This window comes from Somniosus microcephalus, chromosome 1 (genome assembly GCF_052327205.1).
Source record: "Somniosus microcephalus isolate GS21.2 chromosome 1, FLI_Smic_1.0, whole genome shotgun sequence".
NCBI lineage: Eukaryota > Metazoa > Chordata > Chondrichthyes > Squaliformes > Somniosidae > Somniosus > Somniosus microcephalus.
In genome coordinates, this window is record NC_140987.1 from 249,677,277 (window position 1) to 249,701,510 (window position 24,234).

Genomic DNA, 24,234 nt, shown 5'->3' on the forward strand with positions numbered 1-24,234 from the left:
TGGCGACTCACTGTTGCCAGCATTCTCGCCAAGGAGAGAACAGCTGTCAGTGTGCCGGGGAACCTTGATGTGTGGATCCCGAGTGGTAATTCCACCCAAGTTGAGAGATAGAGTGCTCAATGAGCTTCATCTGGGAGGGGTAAAAATGAAGAGCCTAGCCAAGGCGTTTGTGTGGTGGCCGGGAATCGATAAAGAAATTGAGGATATGACCAAGAGATGCACAGGATGCCAGAAGGTCCAAAACGCTCCACCACAGGCCCCGCTACATCCATGGGAGTGGCCCTCATCTCCATGGCAACGGGTACACATTGATTTTGCTGGTCCATTTATGGACTCGATGTTTCTAATCGCTGTGGACGCCCATTCGAAATGGCCAGAGGTCATTAAAATGTCCTCCACCACCACGGAGAAAACTACTGCAGTCCTAAGGACCATCTTCGCCAGGAATGGGTTGCCAGAACAGATTTGCTCCGACAATGGGCCACAGTTTGTGTCTGAGGATTTCCGGCGGTTCCTGAAGAATAATGGGGTGAAACATTACACATCTGCCCCATATCATCCAGCCACAAATGGATTGGCTGAGAGGTTTGTTCAGACCTTTAAAAAGGCAATAAAGGCAATGTATAATGACGACATACCACTACAACACAAGATGGATAGTTTCTTGTTTGCTTACCGGAATGCGACACATGCAGTAACCAACCAAGCTCCAGCCGTACTGTTCTTCAACCGAAGGCTAAGATGTCACCTGGATTTGCTCAAACCAAACATAAGATGAGATGTTGAGGATAAGCAATTCCAGCACGTAAATGAGAAGCCAACCCGGAGCTTCAAGGTAGGGCAACCAGTCTTGGCCCGCGACTACCGAACAGAAAAATGGCAGCCAGGAACGATATGCACACAGCAGGGACCACTAATGTACACAGTGGACGTTGGAGAGAGCATTGTGAGGCGCCATGCTGACCAGATTCTAGAGTCACAGGAACAAGCCAAACCCGTGCCACGAGAAGGTGCACCTGGTAATCAACCTGAAGTACAGATTGCGTCTACCTCAGAAGCAGTGGTATTGGAAGCTGACGAACCAACCAGTGACCATGAACCAGAATCAGCTTCGCCGCAAGAACAGGATACTCGAGAAAGGCGCTATCCAGTCAGGATCAGGAAGCCTCCTCAAAGACTGAACTTATAAATGATTATTTCAGTTGATATATATAATATCCAGAAAGTTGTAATTAGTTATTATTTAGTTGTTAAATGAATGTTATGTACTATTTATCTAAAAGGGGAGGAATTGTTGTGTATGTACCTTTAAGGGAAGAACTGGTTTTAGACTGCAGTACTGGCAGTGACCACCCCTGTATAAAAGGCCCTAGCAGGCTTCTGTATTTCAGTCTGATGTTGCCCTCCTGTTAGAGCTGCCTCAGCCAGCAGGAGGAGAAGGAGCAGCCAAACCAGGAGAGTGGAAAGTGGTGGTCTCCTGACCAGGGAGAGGAGGAGAAGGAGAAACCACAGACCACCACTACCACAACAACTACCACAACAACTACTGAAGTGCCTGGAGAGAGAGGACAGAGGAGAGGAGAGGGAAAAAGGAGGCCAACACCGACCAGAGGAGAGGCCTTTCCACCACTGCCTCCCCAAATTGGCCTCCATTCCAGGAGAGGGAGAGAGGGGAGAGAAGCAACAACCAACACCCACCATCAACTGATTGGAAGGAGGGAAGGATAACATCTTCACTGAACATTTGCAGGTGGGTGTTATTTGGTGCACTCTCCAAAAGACTTTGTACTGTAGGTGGGGGGAGGAAAGAAGACCGGAACACCAAGGGGTGTGTGTGTGTGTCTCTTGTAGAACACTAGGCCACACACACCACTATCAAACACCCCCTTCTATTGCCTGGCCTGGGACAGCTGGAGCTGCCTAAGTGAAGTGGTTAATTTCCATTAAACGTTGTTAAGACCTGGTGCAGGACTGAGTCTGGGCATCTCCAGCTTTCCCAGGCGAAGACATCTTCTCCCCCTGCCAGAAGACCACCAACAGAGACTTTGTTTATTCCATCGGAGAGTGCATCCCTACCGACACCCACCCACCATCCTGAGTGGCAACCCTGCCCTTGCGGCCTCCCTCCTTCCCACCCCCCCTCCCTCTCTTTGTCTCTCTCTGCTCTCTCTCTCTCTCTCGCAAGAGGCACCTCTATTAATCTTTTTATTGATTGCCACTTGAGTAGAGGGGAGAATGCCCCTCTCCCAATTCCAATCAATAAGGGGGAAGAGGTGTGCCTTCAATTTAACAGCTCCCTCTGCTCAAGGGAGGACTTTAAAATAACCCGAGGCCATTAACACCTTCAGGCCTGTGACTTGGGGTGAGTGTAGCTCTTTTTTAAAAACCACCCCATAATGGCGTCTGCTTCATTGCCGGTGGCGGGGCCAGCTAGGTCATATGCGGCGGTGGCAGCCACAGCCATGGCTGCCCCCGCTGCTTCTGCCGCCCCGTCACCTTTCTCACTAATAACCAAAAAGCTTGGGGTGAAGAGCTACACCCACCCCACAATGACAATTGAGGCGTGTGTAAAGGCTATGGCTGCGGTTGTCGGCCCTTCAGCCATCCTCGCCGCCTCAAAAATGTACGGGAGGGCTGTGTTCTTCCTGGGGTTGGAGCGGGCGGTGTCCCTGGCCATCGCCAAGGGGCTCACCATGGGCGGGACCTTCCTGCCGGTGGACCCCCTTGAGGCCACCGCACAGAGGGTGGTTATTCCTAACGTCCCGCCCTTTGTTCCTGGTGAGCTCCTCCTCCCCCACTTACGCCAACTCGGGGAGGTGAGGTCGGGGATCACACCCATCCCGCTCGGCTTCCGGGAAGCCAGCCTTCGCCACGTCTTCTCCTTCCGGCGCCAGCTCTTTATTCAGCTGGCGCGGGAGGAGGACACCAACGGGGCTTTCGTCGTCCTCCACGGGGGGACCGCCTATCGCGTCTTCTGGACGTCGGACAGTGTGCGGTGCCACGCCTGCAAGGAGGTGGGGCACATCAGAAAAAACTGCCCTGCCTCCAAGGCCGCCAGGTCATCGAGTGCAGCCGAGGCTGGCGCCACCGCCGCTCCTCCCCCCGGGTCTGTCGGCGCATCCCGAGCAACCGACGTGCGGTCGGAGGCCGATGCCACCAAGGCCTCCGGCGGGGGGGAGGGAGCGCGTCCGGGTGGAAGGAAGGCGCGGCGAAAATCAAAACACCTCAGGGCGGGTCCCCCCGTGGAGGGCTGGCCCTTAAACTTAGAGTCCCTGACACCCGCGCTCCTCGTGGAGTTGATCGGGGCAGACGCGAATGGGAGGGGTCTCGTGCCCGAGCCTGTGGCCACAACCACCGCAGCGGTAATGCCAATACCTGCGGCCAGGCTCGGGCCCGAGGAACCCGACAAACCTGCTCCGCCGGAGGGAGCAGAGGAGGAGGCCTCTGCAGACATGGAGGTCTCCCTCGCTCCCTCCGTGCTAAAAAGGCGCGACCCCCTGGAAGAGGAGGAGGACCGGGAGGAGGAAGGTCCCTCCGAGCAGGGGGAGTCGTCGCCCGCCGTGGGTACTGCGCCCCTCCCCCCCCTGCTGTCATCATCACCAGCGATCGGCAGGGGTCGCCTGTCCCTCGGGAGGCTGAGGCAGATGTGTCTGTCCGGCACGTGCCTCCCGGGGATGGGGATGAGACCCTGCCCGTGGGGGGGGTCGCGGATCAACCCGCGGAAATTGACATTTTATCTGTGCCGTTACCCCTCGCCAGGTCGGGCGGCCTGGGGTCCGGGTCGGGCGAGTTTGAAGAAAATGAGCTCGCCCAATGCAACCCGGACATCTCTCAGGGGCTGCTCGACCTGGCCGAGGTTTTAATTCAAGACACCCCACCAGCTGGGTCAGAGGTTGGTGGCGGGGAGGAGGATGGCCCCGTGGCTGCGTCTCTGGTGCCGGACGTAGTGGAGGAGCTGGGAATTGTTCTCTCCCTGGTTTCTCCGGTCGTTCCGGCATCTGGGGCAGAGGGGAGCTCTGAACCGCCGCCGTCTTCTGGCCCGGCGCCCCTAGAGGAGCCCAGGGAGGAATCCTCTGCCGCCGATCCTGGGGGTGGGGTCCGGGCGGAGGCGGGGCCGGCTGGTGCGGCCGAGCCGTTCGCTGCGCACTGCGCGACGGACAGGTCGGCCGCTGGTGGCGACCCCCTGGAGCAGGATGGGGACTCGATGATGGGCACGGAGGACGATTTGGACTCCACCGTCGACGAGGCGCTGGATGAACTCATGCCCCTCGCCGAGTCTCTCCTCATTCCCGTAAGGGAACTCTGGGACATTATGGCCACGTGCCAGGGTCGGCACAATAAGATCCGGCTGGCCCTCGACAGGTGGTCGGAGCTGGCGCTGCTCATCGTGTCTGTCCGTGCCGCCGTTAAAATCATGGGCGCAGATGAGGGCGTGGACCCGCTCGAGCTGCGTCGGCTCAGAATGTTTCTCACTGGGCTGCTGAGGAAGTGACGGCTGACCAGCGGCTGCGCTCCCTCCCCCCGTTAGGTGTAGGTAGAGGTTGCACTATGCTTCTGACATGAAAATAACCAGCCAGCCTCAACATCAACGGCAGCAGGGAGGCGCGCCGCAGATTCAATAACTTCTTGGTCCTTCGGGACGGGAAGTATGCGGTGTGCTTCCTGCAAGAAACCCACACCGTTCCGGGAGACGAAGCCACGTGGCTCCTGGAGTGGCAAGGAGGGGTCAGCATGATCAAATCAAAATCAAATCAACTTTTGTCATGGTTAGTGCACAAGTGCAGTACAACGAAATGTAGGCTTGCGGCTCCCGAGAGTGTACATTTGGATTAAGACATTTAAACATTCAACATACATTTGGCTTGTAGTATATTAACATATATATAACCATAATAAAGTGCATTGGCAGATGTGCAGGCTTTAGAGTTTATTTGTGGAGTTCAGTAGGATGACAGCCCTGGGAAAGAAGCTGTTCCTAAATCTGGTCGTACGGGTGCGAATGCATCTGTAGCGTCTCCCAGATGGCAGGAGGGCGAACAGACTGTGGCTGGGGTGGGTAGGGTCTTTGATGATGGACCGTGACCTCCGTAGACAGCGTTTCTGGTATATGTGCTCTATGGTCGGTAGCCGGGTGCCGGTAACAATTCTCCAACAATTCCAGCGGGGTGACTATCTTGCTGGCCCCGCATTTTCAGCCGGAGATCTTGGGGGTCAAGGAGCACGTGCCGGGCCGCTTGCTCCAGGTCACTGTTCGCCTGGGGGGTGTGCCGCTCCATCTAGTGAACGTGTACGCCCCTCAGACCAGTGCGCAGCAAGTGCGCTTCTTCGAAGAAGTGTCTGCTCTTTTGGGCTCCATCGACGCGGGCGAGTGCGTCATCCTCGGGGGGGATTTTAACTGCACCCTCGAGGCGAGGGACCGTTCGGGTCCCCCACGAAGCCCGGCGGTGATGGAGAAGTTGAGGGACCTGGTTGGGTCCTTTGACTTGGTGGATGTCTGGCGAAATCTCCACCCCGACTCCAGCGCCTTCACTAGCGTGAGGTCTGGGGGAGGAAGGTCCAGAATCGACCGCCTCTACATTTCCCGGGCGTACATCTCCTGCGTTCCGGCGGCTTCCATGCGGCCGGTGCCGTGCACGGACCACCACCTGGTGTGGGCGGAGCTCGCTCCGCTGCGCGCACGGGGGGGTCCACGTACTGGCATTTTAACAACCTGCTGCTGTAGGACGCGCGGTTCCGGGATTCGTTTCGTCAGTTCTGGGCCGACTGGAGTAGGAAGCGGGGGGGGGGCGTCCCCTCCTTGAGGCTATGGTGGGACGTGGGCAAGGCTCACATCCGTCTCTTCTGTCAGGAGTACGCGAAGGGGTCGACCAAGAGGCGGGAAGCCCGGGTCGGGCGGTTGGAGAAGGACCTGGCCCTGTGGAAGGTTTACGAAGAGAAGGAGGACGCGCTGAAGGACCTGCAGCTCGTCGGGTCGCGAGGCGCGTACGTGAGGTCGCGGATCCAGCTCCTGCAGGACCTGGACCGTGGCTCTCCCTTCTTCTACTCGCTGGAAAAAAGACGGGGGGTCCGTAAGCAGCTCTTGGGGCTGCTGGCCGACGACGGATCTCTGGTCTTGGATCCGGAGGGAATCAGCACGGAGACCCGTGCCTATTACGGGGCTCGGTTCTCTCCGGATCCGTCCAGCGAGGATGCGCGCAGAGTTTTGTGGGGGGACCTGCCGAAGGTCAGCCCGGAGGGCACCGAAAAACTGGACGCTCCGCTAAGTCTGGCGGAGCTGACCGGCGCCCTCCGCCAGCTCTCCAGGGGAAAGTCCCCGGGGGTGGACGGGCTGACCGTGGAGTTCCACAGGGCGTTCTGGGACGTCTTGGGGGACGACTACGCACGGGTCCTGGGGGAAAGTTTGGCGACCGGGGAGATACCCCTCTCTTGGCGCAGGGCGGTCATTGTCCTGCTGCCTAAGAAGGGCGATCTCCGCCTCCTTAAGAACTGGCGCCCGGTCTCCCTCCTCAGTACAGACTGTAAAATCTTTGCCAGGGCCATGTCTGCTCGCCTTGGCACCGTGCTGGCCCACATGATCCACCCCGACCAGTCCTACACAGTCCCGGGCCGGACCATCCATGATAACATCCATCTGGTCCGGGACCTGGTCCACCACTCCCAGAGGGCTGGTCTATCGGTCGCCTTCCTTTCCCTGGATCAGGAGAAGGCGTTCGACAGGGTGGATCACGAGTATCTCTTCGGGACTCTGCGCGCATTCGGGTTCGGGACGCATTTCGTCGCCAGGATCCGACTTCTGTACGCCGCCGCGGAGTGTCTGATTAAAGTTAACGGGTCCTTGACGGTGCCCCTTCGCTTCGGGAGGGGGGTGCATCAGGGATGCCCCATGTCCGGTCAGTTATACGCCGTTTGCGTGGAGCCTTTCCTGCGCCTCTTGCGGAAGAGGTTGACAGGACTGGCTTTGCAAGGGCCGGGCGTGGAGGTTGTCCTCTCAGCTTACGCCGATGACGTGCTCCTCACGGTCACGGATCCCGCTGACTTGCGGAGGATGCGGGAATGCCAGCAGATTTACTCGGACGCATCCTCCGCCAAGATCAACTGGAAGAAATGTTCTGGACTCCTGGTGGGTCAGTGGCGGGTGGACTCCCTGCCGGAGGAGTTCAGGCCTTTCGCCTGGAGCACCACACACCTCCTCTATTTGGGAGTCTACCTTAGCCCTGCCAAGGACGCCTGGCCGGCGAACTGGCAAGAGCTGGAGGCCAAAGTCACCGCTCGCCTAGGATGCTGGACAGGACTGCTCCGAGTGTTGTCCTACAGGGGTCGAGCGCTGGTCATAAACCAGCTGGTGGCCGCCATGTTATGGTACCGGTTGGTCACTTTGATCCCTCCCCCTGCGTTTGTCGCCAAGATGCAGAAGAAGCTCATTGACTTCTTCTGGGACAAAAGGAAGCACTGGGTCTCTGCCGCGGTTCTGAGTCTCCTGCTTAGGGAGGACGGTCAGGCACTGGTGTACCTTCGCACCCAGGCTGCGACTTTCCGTCTTCAGACGCTGCAGAGATACCTGTACGTCGAGAATCCTCCGAGATGGTGTGCGCTGGCGACGTATTCCTTCCGCCAGCTGCACAGCCTCAATTACGACACGCAGCTCCTGTTTGTGAAAGTGGGCTGCAGGCGTGCCGGCCTGCGGGAGCTGCCTGTCTTCTATCAGGAACTGCTATGGGTTTGGAACTACGTCGCTTCCAGGCGGAGCTCTCCCCCGTCAGGAGCCGCTGCTCAGAAATCCGCACCTCCACGACCGCGGGTTCGGGCGGCTGGCGGAGGGTAGGGCTGTGCCTGGCAAGGTGACCAGAGTCAGGGACCTGCTCGATGGCGGAGGAGCGGGCGCGACGCCTGTCCTGGGCTAACATCCGGCTCGCGGTCGAAGCCATCGAGTCGGTGAAAGTGGCACTGGGCCCCGACTCCACTAGGTGTATTGAGGCGGCTCAAGCACGTGGGGCGATCCCATCCGAGCTTACCCCCATTCGGACGGAATTCCTCATCGGCGCCCGGCCCCAAAACTCCCATCGGGAACCGACGCCTCACAACTTGAGCCATCTTGAGGAAATACCCTCCGTGCCTTTTCATTCCGCGCGGAGGGGTTTCATGTACGGGCTGCTCCTGCACACTCTCCACTTTGCCAGCTTCGTCTGCCGTCCGGACACGCCTTGGCGTGGTGTCTTGCCGACCGGCGGAGGTGGAGGTCCCCAATGGAGGGCTCTCTACGTGGGAGTCCTCCCTTGTTCCATCGGGGACTTGGCCTGGAGGGTGTTGCACGGAGCGGTCCCGTGCAATATGGTTTTAAGTAGGTTCACGGACTCCCAGGCCACCTGCATTTTTTGCGGCCTGGAGGAGTCGGTGTTTCACGTTTATGTCGAGTGTGAGAGGTTGCAGCCCCTCTTTCACTACTTGAAGGGGCTGCGCCTCGATTTTTGGTTGCACTTCAGTCCCACGCTCTTGACCTACAGTCACCCGGTGCGGAGGGGAGCGGGCAGGTTGGAGGACCTCCTTGTAGGCCTGCTGCTGGGCCTGGCTAAAAGAGCCATCAATTGGTCCAGGCAGCGGGCGGTCGAGGGGGTCGTCCGGCCACATTGCCCGCCTCTCTTCCGCGGCCATATTCGCGCCCGGGTGGCCCTGGATATGGAGCACGCGGTGTCCGCCGGCACGCTTGAGTATTTCCGCGACCGGTGGGCACCGCAGGGACTGGAGTGCATCATCAACCCGGAAAACAAATTTTAATTTGATTTGTTAAGTTTTAGTTGAACTTTTGTTTATTTACAGTCCAATTTGTTTTGGTTTTTTTTTGTTGGGTCCAAACAAAAAAAGAGTGCCCTCCTGTTCAGTGAAGTACCTGTTAAACTGTTCTCCCAAAGTCCGTGTATTATTGCGGCGCGGACTTTACATTCATCATATTTATTAATGACTTAGATGATGGTATAGAAAGCCACATATCCAAGTTTGCCAATGACACAAAAATAGGCGGTATTGTAAACAGTGTAGATGGAAGCATAAAATTAATAAGATATTAATAGATTAAGCAAATGGGCAAAACTGTGGCAAATGGATTTCGATGTAGGCAAGTGTGAGGTCATCCACTTTGGACCTAAAAAGGAGAACACAGAGAACTTTCTAAATGGTGAAAAGCTAGAAACAGTGGAGAGAAAAGAAAAGCCTTGCATTTATATAGTGCCTTTCATGACCACCAGACGTCCCAAAGTGCTATACAGCCAATGAAGTACTTTTGGAGTGTAGTCACTGTTGTAATGTCAAAGAGACTTGGGGGTTCAGGTACAAAAATCATTAAAATGTCATGAATAGGTACAGAAAATAATCAAAAAGCCTAATGGAAGGCTGGCCTTTATATCTAGGAGGACTAGAACACAAGGGGGGCAGAAGTTATGCTACAGCTATACAGAACCCTGGTTAGACCACACCCGGAGTACTGTGAGCAGTTCTGAGCACTACACCTTCGGAAGGATATATAGGCCTTGGAGAGAGTGCAGCGTAGATTTACCAGAATGATACCTGGACTCCAAGGGTTAACTTACAAGGAGAGGTTACACAAACTAATGTTGTATTTCCTGGAATTTAGAAGATTAAGGGGTGAATTGATCAAAGTTTCAAGATATTAAGCAGAACTGATAGAGAGAAACTATTTCCACTGGTTGGGGAGTCTAGGACTAGGGTACATAGCCTAAAAAGAGCCAAACCTTTCAAGAGTGAAGTTAGGAAACACTTCTACACGCAAAGGAGGTAGAACTTCGGGACTCTCTTCCACAAACGGCAATTGATGCTGGGTCAATTGTTAATTTTAAATCTGAGATTGATAGATTTCTGTTAACCAAAGGTATTAAGGGGTATGGGGCAAAGGCGGGTATATGGAGTTAGGTCACAGATCAGTCATGATCTCATTGAATGGCAGAACAGGCTCGAGGGGCTAAATAGCCGACTCCTAGTCCTATATTCCTTAACTGTCTTTTGAAAATGTCTAGCTGCCAGAATGCAGGCTGGAAAATTAATTAAAGTTGATCTCTCTCTCCCGGCGCTGCAGGCGGGGACTGAAGACTAAGGGGTGGAAATTCATTTCGGACTGTTCGAGTCTCAAACAGTCGGCGCACTGGGAGCTTGCACCAAGAGCCGGAGGCCTGAGGCTCACACAAAATTGGGCCTCATTGCCTGCGAGCTGCAGAGGCCAATCTGGCATGGAATGTGCATGCATATGCTGCATATATTGGACACAAACATCTGTTTTACGTCTGCAAAACCAGCATGGAGCCAACGAATTGTCAGTAAATAGTGAAGTATCCATACTTACCATTATACAGACCTTTCAGTCCTCCTATCATGGGTGGCACTGTTTCACCTTTAAACCTGAATTTAACAGTGTTAGTCATGGTTCAGTGGGTATCTCTTTCCTCCGAGTCAGAAGGTTGTGGATTCATGCCCCGCTCCAGAGAATTGAGCACAGAATTTGAGGCTGACTCTCCCAGTGCAGTACTGAGAAAGTGCTACACTGTCGAATGAGGCTTTAAATCGAGGCCCCGTCTGCCCTCTCAGGTGGATGTAAAAGATTGCATTGGAAGAGGAACACAGAAGGTCTGGTCAATATTCATCCCTCAACCAACATCACTAAAACAGATTATCTGGTCATTATCACATTGCTGTTTGTGGGAGCTTGCTGTGTGCAAATTGACTGCAACGTTTCCTACATTACAACAGTGACTACACTTCAAAAATTCTTCATTGGCTGTAAAGCACTTTGGGACATCCTGAGGTTGTAAAAGGTTCTATATAAATGCAAGTTTTTTCTTTATTTATTGGCTATGGCGATGACCAGTTCATTTCCCCTCGAGTTTATTGTCTTTAATTGCCACAACTTCAGTATTTAATTAATCAGTGAACACTTGGGGAGGGGGGGGGAGAAATTTGGTTGCTTTGCACCTCCCGTTAATGAGGCATGAAGCAACTAGCACCCGGGCGCAACGATGTTTGCGACGCTTGTGAAATTGACCAGAGTTTTTGCGGCGGCACAAAATTCTACCGTCCCGATCTCCTGTGCCTGCAGATCATGATGTCAGTCAAGCGTGCAACGCCCCGGTGGCACCCCGAACCGGATATTGAGTGGCACCCTCCCCCTTTCCGCCTGCCGCAGGCAACGACAGGGAGACTGGAACATTTTCCAGTCGGTGAGGGGCTGGGGGGGGCGGGCGCTATTTAAAGGCGCCTTCTTCCTGCCTTTTTTGTGGGAGACATTTTTGTGCCACTCATTCTGAGAGAGAGAGAGAGAGAGAGATTCTGAGAGAGAGAGAGAGAGAGAGACTTCTGCATAGAGTCAATACTGTGTGAAGTAGTTTTGGCTACTGAGCATCACTTTGCAGGTTCTTTTGGATTTAACCTTCATTACTTCGATTGTCAAGAGACTATGGGGGCTGCACTAATTCGGGGCGTTGTCCTGCGCCTGCAGAATCAGAGGCATCAGAGACGCAGAGAGAGAGTAGCAATCATGGCCAGATGGAGGAGGGCCAACAGGCCTCTGCACAGGAGATCTTGCCCTCCCAGGGTATTCCGGGAGCAATTCTCCTACATTCATTTCTCTGAGGAGCAGCGTTTGTGCAGGCTGCGCTTCAGCAAGCAGGTGGTCACTGAGCTCTGCCACCTGCTGCAGCCAGATTTGCAGACTCAACTGAGGACCAGGACGTCTCAGTCGGTGGCAGTGAAGGTCACAGTGGCTCTGAAATTTTTATGCCAATGGCTCCTTTCAAGCAACTACTGGGGACATTGCCAATATAAGAACATAAGAAATAGGAGCAGGATTAGGCCATTCCAGCCTGCTCCGCCAATGAGATCATGGCTGATCTTCTGCCTCAATTCCATTCCCTTGATGCCATTACTAGTCAGAAATCTATCGACTTCTGTTTTGAATATACCCAATGACTGAGCCTCCACAGCCCCCTGGGGTAGAGAATTCCAAAGATTCACCACCCTCTGTGTGAAGTAATTTCTTCTCATCTCAGTCCTGAATGACCTACCCTTTATCCTGAGGCTGTGGCCCCTGGTTCTAGACTCCCCAGCCATTCTCCCAGCATCCACCCTATCAAGCCCAGTAATAATTTTGTATGCTTCAATGAGATCCCCTCTCATTCTTCTGAATTCAAGAGAATACAGGCCTAGTTTACTCAATCTCTTCTCATATGACAGTCCCGCCATCCCAGAAATCAATCTCGTGAACCTTCGTTGCACTCCCTCTATGGCAAGTATATCCTTCCTTAGGTAAGGAGACCAAAATTGTACACAGTACTCCAGGTGTGGTCTCACCAAGGCCCTGTATAATTGGAGTGAGACTTCTTTACTCCTCTTGTAATGAAGACCAGCATATCATTTGCCTTCCTAATGACTTGCTGCACCTGCACATTCACTTTCAGTGACTCATGTACAAGGACACCCAGGTCCCTTTGAGCATCTGCATTCCCCAATCTTTCCCCATTTAGAAAATACTCTGCTTTTCTGTTTTTTTCTACCAAAGTGGATAGCTTCACATTTATCCACATTATAATCCATCTACCATGTTCTTGCCCACTCACTGGGCCTGTCGAGATGCCCTTGAAGCCTCTTCACATCCTCTTCGCAACATTTAGTCCCCTCATCCAAATCATTGATATAGATTGTGAATAGCTGGGGCCCAAGCACCGATCCTTGTGGTACCCCACTAGTCACAGCCTGCCATCCTGAAAAAGACTTGTTTATCCCTACTCTTTGTTTTCTGTCTGTCAACCAATTCTCAATCCATGTTAGTATATTACCCCCAATTCCATGTGCCCTAATTTTGTTCACCAACCTCTTGTGTGGGACCTTATCAAAGGCCTTCTGAAAATCCAAATACACCACATCTACCGGTTCCCCTTTGTCTACTCCACTAGTTACATCCTCAAAGAACTCCAATAGGTTTGTCAAACAGGACTTTCCTTTCATAAATCCATGTTGACTCTGCCCAATCTTACTATTAGTTTCTAAGTGCCCAGTTATTGCATCCTTTATAATAGATTCCAGCATTTTCCCAACAACTGATGTGAGGCTAACAGGTCTGTAGTTCTCAGTTTTCTCTCTCCCTCCTTTCTTAAATAGCGGGGTTACATTTGCTAACCTCCAATCTGCAGGAACCGTTCCAGAATCTATAGTTCACAGTCCATTGCTGTATCCGGCAGGTCACAAGTGCCCTCTATAAAAGGAGATGCCAGTACATCTCTTTCCTGATGACCCGGGCCAAACAGCATGAACGCACATTGGGCTTTGCGAGGATATTGGGCTTCCCCATGGTGCAGGACGCCATTGCCTGCACACATGTGGCATTGCAGGCACCGCAGGAGAACGCAGAGGTTTTCCGAAACTGCAAGGGGTTCCACTCTTTAAATGTCCAGTTGGTCTGTGACCACAGACAGCTGATACTCGCTGTCAATGCCCGCTATCCTGACAGCACCCCTGCTGAGCTACGGTACAATGAGAGCCATCTCGCCACCAGGAACATCATTGAGCAGACGATCAGCATCCTTAAGCAATGGTTCTGCTGTCTGGACCACTCAGGAGGAGCCCTGCAGTACTCGCTTGAGCGAGTCTCCCTCTTCATAGTTGTGTGCTGCATTCTTCATAATCTTGCAATCCTCAGGACCCAGCCAATGCCATCAGGCCTTGGTGCACCACCAGAGGAGGAGGAGGAGGATAATCAGCAGCAGCACCAAGACGGGAGGGAGGCCCACAAAGTTGAAACTGCAAGGCCGCCCGTCAAAGACTGATAACAAGCCACTTCTAGGCCCCTACTCAGGAAATGGCTTCTGGCATGGAGAACAACATGATGGAAAGCAACACGCAACCCCTATAGCCGGCCAAGGCAGTAATGATTCCAATAAAAAACTTTTTTATTTTACAAACTTGGTGTGTGTCATTTCTTCATGACAAACTAATAGAAACAAACACAAAAAATCATTAATTAACATAACTGGTCCTCACAAGCTGGAGATAATAGCCAAAACACTAACAAAAGTTATTACATGAACCTCGACCTTTAATAAAAACATTCGCAACATTTTGTCAGAATTCCACTTTTTGTCCTTCGAGGGTGATCTCCTTCCCTTGTGCACTTCCCCCCCTTCCCACCCTACTGCTCTTCCGTAATGAGGCCCCAGTGGCTGCAGCAAGGCTGGTGGAAGGCTGCTCAATGTCAGATCCTGAGACTACAGATGCCCTTGAAGCACAGCCTCGACCAACTCTGGGCTTGGAGGGCCCGGCTGCAGACTGCAACAACTCTGCATGGGCAGCAGCAGTCTGGGCTACAGGCGGTGGCAAGTGCAATGGGGAAGAGACAGTGATGGGAGCAGGAATGCTGTCATCTTGAGAGAGGACAGCAACTCCCTGCTCGACCGACACACTGGCACTCCCACGGGGCAGCACATCAGCATCCGGAGCAATTTGCTGGAGCACAAATTGCTGGCCTGCTGCGGCAGCGTGAGAACCCCGGGGAAATGTATCCAAACCAGCGATGATGGCAGCAGTCAGTGCTTGAGTGGCCTCAATCTGAGACTGCATGAGAGCAGACTGAGATTGGATCATGGCAGCCAGTGACTGAATTGCAGCACTAAGCATTTGCTTGGTATTCGCCTGTGCTGCAACGCAGTGCTCCACAGTCCTTGCCAGTGCATCAATGCTTTCGGGCACCCTTACCACTGCACCCATGAGCTGAGTGTGCATGTCCACCGCTGGGTGTTCATTTCAGCGATGAGCCACTCCTCCTCTGTGTCGAGTGCAGCAGGACTCGCTGGCCTACTCTCCCTCTGGGGGAGAAGGCCCCCCAAGCTTCCCTACCGCCATCACGTTGCTGCAGCCCGCTGGGTCCTGAAGCTTCACCCTCATCAGACCCTTCCCCCCTGCTCCCCTCCAGGGAAAACGTGTTCCCAGTGTGGTCATGGGCTTCATCAGGAGAGGGTGGTGCTGATACTCCGGCTTCCTCTTCCTCCTCGCCTGCAGCTTCACTCCCACTGGCAGCTTGAGGGACCGTCTCCTCAGCTGGTGAATCACCATCTGAAAGCAGGGAGGTACAAGAGTGGCTTTAGCGTGAGGACAGGGGGGCAGTAAGGGAGGAAGGAGTGGAGCGATTTAGTAAGTTGGATTGAAAGTGTAAAAGGCTGGTGTTGTGAGGGACAAGTGGAATGAGAGAGGAGAGAAAGCTAATGACCTTACCATTGCTGTCCCGAATGGGGTCGACCTCTCCAGGGGCGACGGGACCGATCACCTGGCTTGCTACCATCCTGTGGTCGCACACCTCAAGATCGCTGAGGGGTTGCAGCTGAGGCCACCCTCCACCCGTCTGTTGCTGCCGTCTCCTGTTATGAGATAGCTTGGCCTACAAGAAAAAGGACGGCGTCTGAGTAAATATATAGCCATGGTCTTGCCTGATGTGCCTCCCATAGTTAAATAGCCCTTATTGTATGCAGCCATGGTCTTGCCTGATGTGCCGCCCATAGTTGAATAGCCTTTACTGTATGCAAGGTGTGGAATGTGCGTGTGTGTTTTATGAGAGGGCCATAGGTCTTGGATGAGTGTTGGGCATTGGGGTTTTAAGACCCTCTGGCCATAGAGTGAGGTTGAGATGGAGGGATGGAGAGGTTTTCATAAACAGTCACTCACCCTGATGACCCGAGCGAGGTTGTTGAACTTTTTGCAACATTGAGTATGTGTCCTGGGTACCATGCTCCTGGAGGAGACGTGCTGAGCCACCTCCCTCCACACTCTTCTATAGTCGTGCGGCAATGGCCTCCTGCCACTCTCAGGGTACAGTATAGCTCTTCTGCGCTCCACCGCGCCAACCAGAGCCTCCAAGGTCCGGTCGCTGAAGCGCTGAGCTCGTTCGCTCACCCTCTCCATAGTCCTTGGTTGGAAAATTTAGGCAAGGTCTCTCCAGGCTGAGATTCAAGCCTGCAATGAGCAGGGTGCGGATGGAGAGCAAGATCGACCCTCCCCTTTAAGAACTGGCCAGTGCCAGTGTGTCTGTGTTCCATCGCTAACTGACATCACACGAGCTTCACCTGCGCTCTGAGTTAGCGCCTCGCTCCTCGGCCTTTGCGCCTTGAGAGGTGTGTAGCTTCTGATTTAGTGCTCCAGTCACCTCCAGGAGCGATAGAAGCCAAGCTTGTAGTCGGAGGCGATAATTAGCGTCAGGCGCTAAACTTTGCGCCCCGCTGATAATTGCACCCCAAACGGGGCGATACCGAATTTCTCCCCCTTGGACTTCAATGACCCCTGGGGTCTTCAAAAAACAAATTTTCCCTTTTTCAATATTAAAAATAGTAAATCTACAAGAGTAATTACAACAGGGTAATCTGGAAGAGAACTTGCATTTATACAGCACCTTATCACATCAATCAAAGTGGTTCACATCCAATTCATTATTTTTTGAAGTGTAGTTGCTGTTGTTATGTAGGCATTTTATCCACAGCAAGGCCCCACAAACTACAATGAGATGAATGATCAGATAACCTGTTTTTTGTAGGTGTTACTTGAGGGAGGAATGTTGGCCAGGACATTGCCCTGCTTTGCTGCAAAAAGTGCTACGGGGTCTTTTAGATTCAGCCGAACCAATTAAACGGGCAGCTGGGTCCCTGGTTTAACCTATTTTACCTTGCTTTAGAGGGCGTGCAATGAAGGTTCACTAGATTGATTCCTAGGATGAGGGGGGGGGGGGATTGTCCTATGAGGAGAGATTGAGTAGACTAGGCCTATATTCCCTAAAGTTTAGAAGAATGAGAGGTGATCTCATTGAAATGTATAAAATTCTTACAGGGCTTGACAGGGTAGATGCAGGGAGGATGTTTCCCCTGGCTGGGGAGTCTAGAACCAGGGGGTCACAGTCTCAGAATAAGGGATCGGCCATTTAGATCCGAAATGAGGAGAAATTTCTTCATTCAGAGGGTTGTGAATCTTTGGAATTCTCTACCCCAGAGGGCTGTGGATGCTCAGTCGTTGAGTATATTCAAGACTGAGATTGATAGATTTTTGGATACTAAGGGAATCAAGGCATATGGGGATAGTGCAGGAAAGTGGAGTTGAGGTAGATCAGCCATGATTTTACTGAATGACAGAGCAGGCTCGAAGGGCCAAATGGCCTACTCCTGCTCTTATTTCTTATGTTCTTATCTGAAGACTGCACCTCTGACAATGCAGCACTCCCTTAAAGCTGCAATGATGCAATAAGCCTAGTTCATGTGTTCAAATAGCAGATTGGGGGCTTGAACACAAGACCTTTTGACTTCGAGTTGAGAATGCTACCAATTGAACCAAACTGAGAGTGATCGCATTGAAGATTTAGGATTCACATAACATCAGAAAACAAGATAGCATAGACACATTTAAAAGGAAGCTAGATAAGTACATGTGGGAGGAAAAAAAGAGGGATATGGTGATAGAGTGAGATGAAGCAAGGTGGGAGGAGGCCCGTGTGGAACATAAATGCCAGTTTAGAATAGTTGGGCCAAATGGCCTGTTTCTGTGCTGTAGACGCGATGTAATTCTATGTAAGATGAGAGAGCTGGGTCATAGGGCTGGATTTTCCAAGCCCCGAGGAGGCGGGTATGGAGGTGGGACTGCTGGTAAAGTAGCAGAAAGTGGGGGCGGATGGCAAACCTGCCCCCATCCCGCCTCTGTGCGCTGACAGTTCTTCTTTCAAGAAGTCTTGACAGATAGCATGTCTGACATTGATGTGCTCTCTGTGACTTCCTCCCTAATTGGCCTGCTGAGCCCGCAGGGCGGGCTTAACAAGGTCAATCAGGGGAAAACCCCTGGTTGGTCAGGCGAGGATGGAGGCGGGACATTGACATGACATGCAGCAGTCCTGCCTCCAAATCATCTCCATTCACAAAATCCAGCCCAGAATGTTTAAAACATACCTGTGGAGTTCATGAAAGCAATTCTATTTAGTTCATTGTCAAAGCACAGGAAGATAAAGAATGATGTTATGCATTGACTGGACCTCAGATTTCAGTTTTGCTCAGTGCCATCCTCCATACAAGCTGTCAGAAATCAGAAGCTCAACATCTAGGGGTTTTCAGATGTGAACACATCTCCCACCACCCCACAAAGCATCAATACGCAAGTGCATCAAGGGGTGCTGAATTGAGAGAGCTGGAGGAAGCTGCTGCTCTCCCAAAGTACCTACATTAACTTCTCTTCCATGGGGTGTTATGAGTTGAATGTTGTCATGCACTGGAAGTGGACGTCCTGTCGCAGTACAGTTGAGATGCAAGGTCACTCCAGTGTTCACCTCGATATTATCACTGGGATTCATCAACTGAGGAGGCACATCACTAAAACCTGGAAGAGAAAATAGAATTTATGAACAGCAGGATCATTTTTGATGAAGAAACTGTGACAAGGGCAGGGGTTGGGGGTCAGAAGTTGGGCTCCCCTGCGAGTGTGAGCATGCAGCCATGTTCCTGTGTCCATCGGGCAGGCTGACAGCATAAATGTGGCTGTAATAACCCTTGCACCCCATGCTAATGAGATTCCCTTCCACTCCCGCAGGGTTAGCGCTGGAGGACTCAACCCCACCCAGCAATTTCAAGGCCAACACTGGCCATATGCTAAGAGAGTGCGGAAACAATCCTTGTTTTGTTCATTGTCCTTTTGTCATTTAATCCCTCCTGCCAACCACCCTATCACAGACCTTCCCTTTTGTTCTTTCCTCCCTTGCCCCCTTTCCCTGCCTCTGTACTTGGTTAAACCCTCTGTACTTGGTTAAAACCTCTGTACTTGGTTAAAACCTGTTACATCTCTAACTTTTTCCAGTTCTGATGAAAGGTCATTGACCTGAAACATTAACTCTGTTTCTCTCTCCATAGATGCCGCCTGACCTGCTGAGTATTTCCAGTATTTTCTGTTTTTATTTCTTGTTTTGTTCATGTTGGGATCAATGACTCCTTAGTTGCGTGGGTGAAACTGACCTTTGCGATACCTTGCCCAAGTGGCCATACCTCATGTGTGAGCCTAAACAGTCAATGCTGGCCAATTATTCAGCCACAGGGAGGCATCACAACTGGACCCAATGGGAGTGAAATTCATTATCGCCCCATTTTGGGGTGGAAACACTTGAAAGCAAGGAAACTTAGCGCTCGAGTCCCAGCTTTCACAAGATTAGGCTTAGTGCTCCAGGAAGGAAGTGGAGTGCTAAATCAAGCGCTCCACTTCCTTCCTGGAGCGCTAAAGGACGCAGGTGGGGTGGTAGTGGTGCAGTGCTGCACAATGGGCCGTGCAGTGCTGCCGTGATCCGAGGCTCCTTCCCTCCCTTAAAGGGAAGGGCCATCACTGCAGGCTCCGCATTGGGACCAGTTACCTGGTCCCCGATGGCAGCTGCGATCTGGCCCAATCAGCCCCATGCACTCCAGCAGAGTGCCGGGTTGATCGATCGTGACCCAGGACAAGTAAAAAAAAATTGACCAAAACCATTTCAGAAATTTAGGTACTTTACTCGGCAACCTCCCCTTTAACTTTCGCCCCCGAAGCGTCCGGCCTCCCGAACAACGCCTCCTGCAGCTGTCAGCGTCATCGCCTGGCGATGCTGCAGGGGGCGCAACCGAAGGTCAGGTCTGGGGCGATGCACTGGCAATGATGTCACAAACTCCAGGCAAAGGAGAGCATTGGGCAAAGTCTTACTGCCACCGCAAACCTCTCGCCGTATTTCGCGGGAGTCATTCATCTCACCGCGCCCGGGCAGTAAGTCGTCAGCGACCCGTTATCACCCCCCTGGGGGTGATAACTGGAGGCACTAAGGAGGCCAACTTCTAGCCCAATATGTCCTCACCCAATGATGTACACTAGCATCTTTGAGTTCCTCAAAGCAGGCTCTGATTCTGTACTGAAATCACATAGCCCAGTCAATAATGGCCCTTTAAATATAAAATACTAACCAGTGCACGAGCAAATTTGGCTAGGGTAAATAAAATCAGAGAGTTAAATGCGTGGCTCAAAGACTGGTGTGGGAGAAATGGGTTTTGCTTCTTGGGACACTGGCACCAGTACTGGGACAGGAGAGAGCTGTTCCGTTGGGACGGGCTTCACTTGGCCAGTGCTGGGACTAGAATCCTGGTGAATCGAATAACTAGGGCTGTAGAGAGGGCTTTAAACTAATTAGTGGGGGGGAGGTTTCAAGAGAGCAAAAAATAAAAATGTCAGCGGAGAAGGCAATAGAGCAAGGTAGCAGTGGGGGAATTAAAAACCAGAGCGTGTCAGGAAGGGACAGAATGTATAAAGATAAAGGTAAAGTAGTAAAGGGGGTAAAAGCAGGAATAAATTGTCACAAAACATATTTAAAAGTTCTTTATCTGAATGCACGCAGCGTTCGTAACAAAATAGACGAGTTGACGGTACAAATAACTACACATGGGTATGATCTGGTGGCCATTACAGAAACATGGCTGCAAAGTGGCCATGACTGGGAACTAAACATCCAGGGGTATTTGACAATTAGGAGGGACAGACAGAAAGGAAAGGGAGGTGGGGTGGCTATGTTAATAAAGGATGGAATCACTGCAATAGTGAGAAATGATATTGGGTCAAAGGATCAGGATAGTGAAATGGTTTGGGTGGAGATAAGGAATAATAAGGGGAAAAAGTCACTAGTGGGCATAAGTCTATAGGCCTCCTAACAGTTGCAACTCTGTTGGTCGGAGTATAAATCAGGAAATAGTTGGAGCTTGTAATAAGGGAACAGCTATAATCATGGGGGATTTTAACTTTCATATTGACTGGACAAATCAAATTGGGCAGGGCAGCCTTGAGGAAGAGTTCATAGAGTGCATTAGGGACGGGTTCCTTGAGCAGTATGTTACTGAACCAATCAGGGGCAGGCAATCTTAGATCTGGTCCTGTGTAATGAGACAGGATTAATAAAAAATGTCCTAGTAAAGGATTCCCTTGGAATGAGTGACCATAACATGGTTGAATTCCAAATTCAGTTGGAGGGTGAGAGAGTTGGATCTCAAACCAACGTACTAAGCTTAAATAAAGGAGACTGTGAAGGTATGAGAGCAGAGTTGACTAAAGTGGACTGGGAAAATAGATTAAAGTGTAAGATGGTACATGAGCAGTGGTGTACATTCAAGGAGATATTTCACAACTTTCAAGAAAAATATATTCCACTGAGAAAAAGGGGCGTAAAAGAAGACAGCCATCCGTGGCTAAGTAAAGTAATAAAGGATAGTATCCGACTGAAAACAAGGGCATATAAAGCAGCCAAATCTAGTGGGAGGATAGAAGATTGGGAAGCATTTAAAAGCCAGCAAAGAATAACTAAAAGATTAATTAAGAAAGGGAAGATAGATTATGAAAGTAAACTAGCAAAAAATATAAAAACAGATAGCAAGAGTTTCTACAGCTATATAAAAAGAAAAAGGGTGGCTAAAGTGAACGTTGGTCCCTTAGAGGACAAGACCGGGAAATTAGTGGTGGGGAACATGGAGATGGCAAAAACGCTGAACAAATATAGTCTTTACAGTAGAGAACATTAAAAATATCCCAACACTGGACAAACAGGGGGCTATAGGGGGGGGGGGGGAGCTAAACACAATTAAAATCACTAAGGAGGTGGTACTCGGTAAGATAATGGGACTAAAGGCGAATAAATCCCCTGGACCTGATGGCTTACATCCTAGGATGCGGATGCATTAGTGGTAATTTTCCAGAACTCCCTGGATTCAGGTAAGGTCTCAGCAGATTGGAAAACTGCTAATGTAACGCCCTTATTTAAAAAGGGAAGTAGACAAAAGGCTGGAAACTATAGACCGGTTAGCCTAACATCTGTGGTTGGTAAAATGTTGGAGTCCATTATTAAGGAAACAGTAACAGGACATTTGGATAAGCATAATTTAATCGGACAGAGTCAGCATGGTTTTATGAAGGGGAAGTCATGTTTGACAAATTTGCTCGAATTCTTTGAGGACGTAGCAAACAGGGTGGATAAAGGGGAACCAGTGGATGTGGTGTATTTGGACTTCCAAAAGGCATTTGACAAGGTGCCACACAAAAGATTACTGCACAAGATAAAAAATCACAGGATTGGGGGTAATATACTGGCATGGGTGGAAGATTGGCTATCTAACAGAAAACAGAGAGTTGGGATAAATGGTTCATTCTCGGGTTGGCAATCTGTGACTAGTGGTGTTCCGCAGGGGTCAGTGCTGGGACCCCAAGTCTTTACAATCTATATTAACGATTTGGAGGAAGGGACCGAGTGCAACATATCCAAGTTTGCCGACGATACAAAGATGGGAGGGAAAGCAGTGAGTGAGGAAGACATAGAAAACCTACAAAAGGACATAGACAGGCTAAGTGAGTGGGCAGAAATTTGGCAGATGGAATATAATGTTGGAAAGTGTGAGGTTATGCACTTTGGCAGAAAAAATCAAAGAGCAAGTTATTATCTAAATGGAGAGAAACTGCAAAGTGCTACAGTACAAAGGGATCTGGGGGTCCTGGTGCATGATACACAGAAGTTTAGTATGCAGGTACAGCAGGTGATCAGGAAGGCCAATGGAATCTTGGCTTTTATTGCAAAAGGGATGGAGTATAAAAGCAGGGAAGTCTTGCTTCAGTTATACAGAGTACTGGTGAGGCCACACCTGGAATACTGCGTACAGTTTTGGTTTCCATATTTAAGAAAAGATATACTTGCTCTCGAGGCAGTTCAGAGAAAGTTCACTCGGTTGATTCCGGAGATGAGGGGGTTGACTCATGAGGAAAGGTTGAGTAGGTTGGGCCTCTACTCATTGGAATTCAGAAGAATGAGCGGCGATCTTATCGAAACATATAAGATTGTGAGGGGGCTTGATCGGGTGGATGCGGTGAGGATGCTTCCACTGATGGGTGAGACTAGAACTAGGGGGTATAATCTTAGAATAAGGGGCTGCCCTTTCAAAACTGAGATGAGGAGAAACTTCTTCACTCAGAGGGTAGTAAATCTATGGAATTTGCTACCTCAGAGAGCTGTGGAAGCTGCGACATTAAATAAATTTAAAACGGAGTTAGACAGTTTCCTAGCTGATAAGGGAATTAGGGGTTACGGGGAGAGGGCAGGGAAGTGGACGTGAGTCTAGGTTCGGATCAGCCATGATCCTATTGAATGGCGGAGCAGGCCCAAGGGGCCGTATGGCCTACTCCTGCTCCTACTTCTTATGTTCTATGCAGACTCCACTGTCTCAGCCACTCTCAGTCTGGGTTACATAGGAACAGGAGGAGGCCATTCAGCCCCTTGAGCCTGTTCTGCAATTTAATTAGATCAAGGCTGATCTGTAGCTTAACTCCATTTACCCACATTCCCAGGTTGCATTCTATTATCTAAATTTGCAATTTCTTCTTCGTAATGTTTCTGTTGCATTAAGGTGCTCTTATTAACACTCTTGTTATGACATTATCACGCTTTACCTTCTTTCTCACAGTGCAGGCCATGCCACCCCTGGAGGCACAGGCACCCTCTGAAGCGATCACATGTTCCTCCGTTGACACACTCACACTTCAGCCGACAGTCAGCCCCATAATGCCCAGGGTCACAGGCTGCAAGCAAACATCAGGTAAATAAAAACTATTCATCATAAATTACGTTAAGTAAAGTGTGTGCTTGAAGGCCTCAATCAAATGCCTGGGGTTTGACTCAATATTTTTTAACTCCACAACAGTTAAGAGAGTGCGTTCAATCACATCAGTGCATTCTGAGCATGTGCAATTTGCAGAATTTTCCACAATGCAGTCTGTACGTCAACAGGGGTGGAGGGGCCGAAGGGTGTGTCTCCTCAGTCTGAGAATTTGAAAGTTTCTTTGTTTTCTTCAAAAGAATTTGGAGATTGAATTGTCAAAGCTTTTATTTCAGGCAAATGATGAATTTATATAAATAATTACAACTGTGCTTTTCTATTATCAATGCCTCACAAGACAGAGGCAGCAAGTGTGAACATAAACAACAGTTAGAATACAAGAGACAGAGATAGAAATAACAACAGGTGTGTTTTTTTTGTTGATAGTTAGAAAAAAAGAGATATTGGCCCAGAAATTCGGGTCCCCACGCGTAGGCCCAACGAAAATGCCGGTTTCGTGCATGCACTGCGCATGCGCGGGAAACTGGAACTTCCGTTCCCTTGAAAGAAGGGGTTGACAGGTCAAATGCGTGCGCCG

The 24,234-nt window shown here is 50.9% G+C and overlaps 1 protein-coding gene across 4 annotated transcripts in view; it reads right to left on the reverse strand.

Moving 5' to 3' along the window:
* tek (TEK tyrosine kinase, endothelial) overlaps window positions 1–24,234 on the reverse strand; it is a 170,070-nt gene that overhangs the window by 46,588 nt on the left and 99,248 nt on the right. For all 4 annotated transcript variants that reach the window (XM_085991812.1, XM_085991805.1, XM_085991822.1 and 1 more), the window contains 2 exons: window positions 23,491–23,619; window positions 18,233–18,387 (listed from right to left, as the gene is read on the reverse strand). In XM_085991812.1, the coding sequence (XP_085847938.1) occupies window positions 18,233–18,387; window positions 23,491–23,619 (284 nt within the window). The remainder of the gene's footprint in view (window positions 1–18,232; window positions 18,388–23,490; window positions 23,620–24,234) is intronic.